We start from the raw sequence: 8,369 nt of genomic DNA, 5'->3' as shown, positions 1-8,369 counted from the left end.
CAGAGCGTTGTGGTGGGCCCCTGTAGTCCCAGCTACTTGAGAGGCTGAGGCAAGAGAATCGCCTAAGCCCAAAAGCTGGAGGTTGCTGTGAGCTGTGACGCCATGGCCGTCTGCGCAAGGAAAGAAGCCGGCTTCCTTCCACTTTGGGGACTCCCGGTAGTTTGTTTTATTTTTTTTTTTGTAGAGACACTCACTTTCTTGCCACAATGCTCGGCTATCTTTTTGTTGTAGTTTGGCCAGGGCCGGGTTTGAACCCGCCACCTTCGGTATATGTAGCCGGCGCCCTACTCACTAAACCACAGGCACCACCTCCAGGTGGCTCAGGTCGAGGAAAAATACGCCAGGTGGGTCCAGTACAAGAGGAACTGCGCATGCGCAGAGGCGAGCTAGAGGCAGGTAGCAGTGAAGGCGGGGGCTAGGGGTGGTGGGTGGGGAGAAAGGGCAGGGACCAGAGGGAACACCCCCGCCCCCATTGGTCTTGGTTTGAACTTGTGGACCTCTCGCCACAGAGCTTCCGGTTCTTCCGCTCTGACCTCGGAAGAGAGGGGGCGGGGCCCTCGGAGGCGGAAGTCGCCGTGCATTGTGGGCTTGGTTTGAGCCAGGGAGTTTATCCTGAATGAAAGTGGCGCGCCGCCCCTGGCGTTACCCGGATTGGAGCGGCTGGAATTCGAGTTCCAGTCAGGATTCGGGCGTCGTGGAACTCCAGTGCTAACCTAACTGCGGAGAGGCGGCTGCAAAGGCTCGGCGAGCGTTGGTGAAGGGGCCGGCTCGGCCTGGCCCCCCAGGAAATGGCTCACAACAAGATCCCGCCGCGGTGGCTGAATTGCCCGCGGCGCGGCCAGCCGGTGGCAGGTAACCTGGGCGCCAAGGGGTTGAATCACCGCACTAGGATGGCTTCGCGGGTGGGCCTATTGAGGAGGCAACTTTCGGTGGTAACACGGTGGTTAGTGGCATTTTGGGGTCTAAATGTGTTGGGTTGTATGAAGCTTCGTGGATGAGTGTCTGGGAACATGAAGGATACTTGTCATTATTCCGGTAAGGCTAAGTGTCGCGAACGGGAAAAGGTAGGAGGTTTGTGTGGCATGAGCTGAGGACCTAGGAATACATTGGGCAGTATGCTGAAGCTTAGTCAGAAGTTTGTGAACCTTTTAGGGTTCAACTTTCCCCTCGTAAAGAGAAGGGATGAGATGGAAGAGGAACAAGGAGGAAGAGTCTGTTCTCAGTGGTGACATGGGTTGACATCGTAACGGGGGATCTGGACTGATTTTTGTTTTTTAAATGATTTTATTATGGACTTTTTCGTTTAATGAGTTTGATATACAATAAACTTTAAAGTGTACAGTTTGGTACACTTTGACTAAACACACATGTCTATAAAAATCCAATGAAACTATGCTCAAAGTTTCCTCCTGTCCCTTTGTAATCAGTCTCTCCCTCAGGCAGCCTCCTATCTCCTTTCTGTCACTATACATTAGTTTGTATTGTCTAGAATTTTGGGGGGCATGTATGGGGCCGGCGCCCTACTTCTTGAGCCACAGGTGCCGTTCCCCCACCCCCGTTTTTTTTTTTTTTGTAGAGACAGTTTCACTTTATCACCCTCGGTAGGGTGCTGTGGCTTCACGCAGCTGACAGCAACCTCCAGCTCCTGGACTTACGCGATTCTCTTGCCTCCTGAGTAGCTGGGACTACAGTCGCCCACCACAATGCCGGGCTATTTTTTTGTTGCAGTTCGCCCGGGGCCGGGTTTGAACCCGCCACCCTCGATATATGCGGCCGGCGCCTTATCCCCTGAGCCATAGGCTCCGCCCTGTGTCTGACTTCTTTTACTCAGCATAATGATTTTGATACTCATCCAGATTGTTGGATGTATCAGGCGTTTATTCCTTTTTATTGCTGAGTAGTGTTCCATTGTTAGAGATGCACTCTAATTTGTTCATCCATCCTTCTGTCAGTGGCTGTTTGAGTTGTTCCCAGTTTTTGGCTAGTGCAGATAAACCTGTTATGAATTTTCATGTACAATTCCTTGTATTGACATGCACTTTCCTTTCTCTTGGGTAAATCTCTAGGAGGAATGACAGGAGTTGAACTTCTTCAACTATGTTTAACTTCTTAAGAAACTGCCAACTTCTTTTCTGAAGTGGGAAAATTTTACATTCTCACCATCAATGTATTAAAGTTCCATTTGCTTCACATCCTTTCCAGTACTTGTTATGGTCAGTCTCTTTTAATATTAGCTATTATTGGGCCAATATATTACTACACATCTATTAGCTAGATTAAACCACTATAAGATATTACTACACATCTATTAGCTAAATGTGTAGTAATATCTTATAGTGGTTTAATGTTGAGCATCTTTTCCTCTGTTTCTTTGTTATTTGTATATTTTCTTTTGTGAAGTTTCCAAATCTTTTGCTGATTTTTAAATCTTATTGAGTTGTTAGAGTTCCTTGCACACAGTCATGTATCTTAACAACGGGGTATGTTCTGAGAGATGTGTTGTTAGGTGATCGTTGTTATGTAGTGCGTACTTACATAAACCTAGATGGTATAGCCTACTACATATGTAGACTATTTGGTATAACCTGTTGCTCCTAGTCTGCAAATCCGTATAGGCTGTTACTGTACTGAATACTGTAGGGCACTTATAACACAATGGTGTTTGTGTACCTAAACATATTTAGACGTAGAAAAGGTACAGTAAAAATACTGTATAAAAGATAAAAATGATAACTTATATATGGCAGCACCATTATCATTTTATGGGGCCATCATTGCTTGTACTGAAAAGTCGGGATAAGGTGCGTGACTATAAATACAAGTCCTTTGTTGAATATGTGCTTTTATAAATAATGTTTTTTCCAGTCTCTGGCTTGCCTTTGCATTCTCTTTACAGTTTCTTTTGAAGAGTGAAAGTTATGTTTTAATTAACTTCGACTTATTCTTGTCTGATTCTTCCTGTTTGTCAGCTTTTCTTCACATTTTACATAGACTCTTCAGTCAGTAAAGCCACATACACAATGAATGAAAGTGTTATTGAAAGAGATAGCTAGAACCCAGAAATCTGAGGTTGCTGTGAGCTAGGATAATGACACAGTACTCTGGCCACAAGCAACAGAATGAGACCCAGTCTCAAAAAAACAAACAAAAAATAAAAATGTGAAGAATTGTGACAATTTGAAGAAGAAAATACAACGGATATCAAGTAGAATTATTTTCGTTACAAATGAAAATGCACATAAAATAGAACAAGAAAATTATTTCATTTTTCTTAAAGATTTTCTTTAAGAAAATGAAATGAAATAATTTTTCATTTAATTTTCATTTCATTTCATTCTTTAAGAAAAATGAAATAATTTCTTGTTCTAGAAAATGAAAATTATTTCATTTTTCTTAAAGATTTTCTTTAAGAAAATGAAATGAAGTAATTTTTCATTTAATTTTCATTTCATTTTATTCTTTAAGAAAAATGAAATAATTTTCTTGTTCTAACAATTCTTGTGTGCATTTTCATTTGTAACGAAAATAATTCTACTTGATATCCGTTGTATTTTCTTCTTCAAATTGTCACAATTCTTCACATTTTTATTTTTTGTTTGTTTTTTTGAGACTGGGTCTCATTCTGTTGCTTGTGGCCAGAGTACTGTGTCATCATCCTAGCTCACAGCAACCTCAGATTTCTGGGTTCTAGCTATCCTCTTGCTTCATCCACCTGAGTGGCTGGGACTACAGGTGCCTGCCACAATGCCTCGCTAGAATTTTTTTTCCATTTTTCTTTTAGTAGAGATGGTGGTCTAGCTCTTGGTCAGGCTTAATCTCAAACTACTGAGCTCATGGGATTCTCCTATCTCAGCTTCCCAGAATGCTAGGATTTCTACTCTTCAGTCATTTGATTTTGTTTCTTGTATTTTCTTGGACTTCATATGTAATCGTTTTATCTTATATGTGGTTTTTTCCTATGGAGTTACGAAGAAATACTTAAACCTGGATGTCTGTCTGCTTTTCTAGCTGGATGTTTCCTTGATTTCTTTGTTTGAGTTATCTCGTTTATTGACTTGTGAGGGAAACAAAATCATACACAACTTGTTGTCAAAGTTAACATAATAAATTTGGAATTAGTACAACAGTTTACAAGTCAGAACTTTTTTAAAATCATAATTTTAATGTAAGAGCTACAAGGTAGCCATGGCAAATAATGGAATATCGACTTTTTGTTAGATCACTGGGGCAAATGTGGGACTAACTATGGGTAGATAGCAACAAATGAGGTGCTGGGCTCCAGGTAGCTCTATTTATACCTCTGTAAGAGATGGAGTTGTGTGTCTTTTTCACCCCTCCTTTGCTGGAAATGAAGAATTAGGAATAGAAAATTTTTCCCTCCCTCCGTCCCTCCCTTCCTTTATTCTCTCTCTCTTTTTTTGAGACAAGGTCTCACTTTATCATCCAGGCTAGAGTGCAGTGGCATAATCACAGCTCACTGCAACCTTAAAATCCTGGCTTGAACTATTCTCTTGCCTCAGTCTTCTAAGTAGCAGGAGTTACAGGTATGTGCCACCATGCCCAGCTGATTTTTTCTGTTTTTTCTTTTTTTTTTTTTTGTAGAGATAAGATCTCACTCTTGTTCAGGCTGGTCTCAAACTCTTGATCTCAAGCAGTTTTCCCACCTCATGGAAAATAGGATTATAGGTTTGAGCTACTGTGCCTGGCCAAGTTTTCCCTTTTTATTATACTGGAATATTTTGGCCCCCAAAAGCTGAACTCTTTTTTTTTTTTTTTTTTGAGACAGGATCTCACTTGGTCACCTTTGGTAGAGTGCCATGGCATCTTAGCTCAAACACTTGGGGTTCAAGTGATTCTCTTGCCTCAGCCTCCCAGGTAGCTGGGACTACAGGTGCCTGCTGCAGCACCCGGCTGTTTTTGAGAGATAGGGTCTCCCTTTTGCCCAGGTTGGTCTTGAACTTGTGAGCTCAGGCAATCTACCTGCCTCAGCCTCCCAAGTGCTGGGATTACAGGCATGAGCCACTGCACCCTGCAAAAGCTAAACTCTTTTAATTGTTGTGATTAAATGAGTCATTGTTTACCTGCTTGATTAAACAGTTGCTAAACCAATGGAGGGGGGATGTCAGGGATTGACCCCACAGAAGTGTTTTTGTATATCTGTTTAAGCAGGACAACAGAACAGGTGAAAACAAACTATTGGTGGTGTCAGTTCCTGATCCCTCCTTGGTTAGTGACTTTATAACTGTGCTTTGTGAACAGCTCCAGCCTCCTGACAACCAAACTGGATCTTTACTAGTAATCAATACTGCTTTTGGCCGTGATGCTTATTAGAAGGGAAAGTGAAGATAAAGTAGAATTTTTTTTTTTTGAGACAGAGTCTCAAGCTGTTACCCTGGGTAGAGTACCGTGGCATCACAGCTCACAGCAACCTCAAACTCTTGGGCTTAAGCAATTCTCTTGCCTCAGCCTTCCAAGTAGCTGGGACTACAGGCACCTGCCGCAATGCTCGGGTATTTTTTTGTTGTAGTTGTTTAGATGGCCCTGGCCAGGTTCGAACCTGCCACCCTTGGTGTATGTGGCTGGTGCTATACCACTGTGCTATGGGTGCCAAGCCTTTTTTTTGTTTTTAAGACAGTCTCACTTCATCACCTTCGATAGAGTGGTATGGTGTCATAGCTCACAGCAACCTCAAATGCTTGAGCTCAAGCCCTCTACCTGTCTCAGCCTCCCATGTAGCTGGAACTACAGGTGCCCACCACAATGCTCTGCTATTTTTTAGAGACAGGATATTGCTTTTGCTCAGGCTGGTCTCAAACTCCTGAGCTCAAGCAATCCACCCATGGCCTCCCAGAGTGCTAGGTTTATGGGCGTGAGCCATTGAGGCAGATCTAAAGTAGAATTCTTTATAAGTTTCTTTGAATTTACAGTTTTGTCTAGAAGTGTCGTAGAAGTGTTCATGCCACATTATATATTTTGAAAATTCTGGATTAGCAATATATTACAGTAACAGGGCAAGATACACTAATTATACTGCAAGCTTTAGTGAGAAATAGGAATCATGCACATTTCCATTATCTACGTTCTATTTTTTTTTTCTATTTCTTCTGATCATAAAAGTAATCCATGCTTGTTGTATAATATCTTTGTTATTTTACATATAGAAAGTATGTTATATCTGCTCAAATTTTTCCGTTGTCAACATTAGGATGCATTTTAGTAGTAGTAGACGTTCATAATTTTCCTGAATCAGAAGTGAGTACATAAGATTCTTATTTCTACATTCTTGTGATGCTTTACTAAGAATAATGTGTTCCACATCCATCCAGGTTAATACAAAGGATATAAAGTCTCCCATCTTTTTTAGTGGCTGAATAGTATTCCATGGTATACATATACCATAGCTTGTTAATTCATTCCTAGGTTGGTGGGCATTTAGGTTGTTTCCACATTTTAGCAATTGTAATTTGAGCTGCAATAAACAGTCTAGTGTAAGTGTCCCTGTGGTAAAAGGATTTTTTTCCTTCTGGGTAGATGCCCAGCAATGGGATTGCAGGATCAAATGGGAGGTCTAGCTTGAGTGCTTTGAGGTTTCTCCATACTGCCTTACAAAAGGTTTTATTAGTTTGCAGTCCCACTAGCAGTGTGAAAGTGTTCCCTTCTCTCCACATCCACACCAGCATCTGCAGTTTTGAGACTTTGTGATACAGGCCATTCTCACTGGGGTTAGATGATATCTGAGGGTGGTTTTGATTTGCATTTCTCTAGTAATTATGGACTATGAGCATTTTTTCATATGTTTGGTAGCCATTCATCTGTCTTCTTTAGAGAAGGTTCTATTCATCTCTCTTGCCCAGTGGTCTAAGGAATTGGCTCTTTTTATGTTTATTAATTTGAGTTCTCTGTTAATCCTAGTTATCAGGCTTTTGTCTGATTCAAAATATGCAAATATCTTTTCTCAATGTGTACATTGTCTATTTGCTTTGGTTGTTGTCACCTCAGCCATACAGAAGTTTTTTGGTTTAATTAAGTCCCATTTGTTTATTTTTGTTGCGATTACCGCAAAAGGCTTCCTCGTAAAGTCCTTCTCCAGGCTGACAGCTTCCACTGTTTTCCCCATACTTTCTTTGAGGATTTAATTGTTTCATGCTTTAGATTAAGGTGTTTTATCCATCTTGAATCAATTTTTGTGAGTGGAGAAAGGTGTGGGTCCAGTTTCAGTCTTTTACATGTGGACATTCAGTTCTCCCAGCACATTAATTGAATAGGGATTCTTTCCCCCAGTGTACGTTCTTATTTGGTTTATCAAAGATTAGATGGCTGTAAGATGTTTGTTTCATCTCCTGGTTTTCTATTTGGTTCCAATGTCTATGTCTCTATTTTTGTGCCAATACCATGCTGTTTTGATCACTATGGCCTTGTAGTACAGCCTAAAGTCTGGTAGGTTGATGCCCCCAGCTTTATTTTTATTACTAAGAATTGCCTTGGCTCCATGGGGTTTTTTTGGTTCCATACAAAATGAAGAATTAATTTTTCCAAGTCTTGAAATTATGATGTTGGTATTTTAATAGGGATAGCATTGAATCAGTAGATTCAATCTAATTTAATTAGATTCAATTAAAATTCAATTCAATCATTTTAATAGGGATAGCATTGAATCATTGCTTTGGGAAGTATAGACATTTTAACAATGTTGATTCTTCCCAGCCATGAGCATGGTATGTTCTTCTATTTGTTAATATTTTCTACTATTTCTTTTTTTAGGGGGTTATAGTTTTCTTTATAAAGGTCCTTCACCTCTTTTGTGAGTTGTATTCCTAGGTATTTCATTTTCTTTGGAGCTACTGTGAAGGGTATTGTGTCCTTGATTTCCTTCTCATCTTGGCTGTTATTGGCATATACAAAGGCTACTGATTTGTGGACATTGATTTTATATACTGAGACGTTACTGTATTTTTTGATCACTTCCCTGCAGGAGTCTTGTTGTTGAGTCTTTGGGGTTCTCTAAGTATAAAATCATATCATCGGCAAAGAGGGAGAGTTTCATTTCCTCTGTCCCCATTCGGATCCCTTTAATTTCTATCTCTTGCCTGATTGTATTGGGTAGAACTTCCAGCACTATGTTGAATAGTAGTGGCGATAGAGGACACCCTTGTCTTGTTCCAGTCGTGAGTGGAAAAGCTTTCAGTTTTACTCCATTAAGTATACTATTAGCTGTGGGTTTGTAATGGCTTCGATCAGTTTAAGGAATGTGCCGCCAATGGTGATATTCTTCAGCGTTCTAATTAGAAAGGGATGTTCAATTTTTCTTTTGTTTTTTTTTTTTTGCAGTTTTTGGCCAGGGCCAGGTTTGAACCCGCCACCTCCGGTAT

At 40.7% G+C, this 8,369-nt stretch overlaps 1 protein-coding gene across 5 annotated transcripts in view; it reads left to right on the top strand.

Annotated features, from left to right (window-relative positions):
- Positions 1-566: 566 nt before the first annotated feature.
- RNGTT (RNA guanylyltransferase and 5'-phosphatase) overlaps positions 567-8,369 on the top strand; it is a 425,603-nt gene continuing 417,800 nt past the window's right edge. For 3 of the 5 annotated variants that reach the window (XM_053591688.1, XM_053591692.1, XM_053591691.1), the window contains exon 1: positions 598-852. In XM_053591688.1, coding sequence (XP_053447663.1) covers positions 789-852 — 64 coding nt within the window. In that variant the 5' untranslated portion in view covers positions 598-788. Of the gene's footprint in view, positions 853-8,369 lie in introns of all 5 variants that reach the window. The other 2 variants (XM_053591687.1, XM_053591689.1) reach the window with 2 other exon arrangements.

The sequence above is a fragment of the Nycticebus coucang genome, chromosome 5 (genome assembly GCF_027406575.1).
Source record: "Nycticebus coucang isolate mNycCou1 chromosome 5, mNycCou1.pri, whole genome shotgun sequence".
Classification (NCBI taxonomy): Eukaryota; Metazoa; Chordata; class Mammalia; order Primates; family Lorisidae; genus Nycticebus; species Nycticebus coucang.
This window is presented reverse-complemented; position numbering and strand designations above follow the sequence as displayed.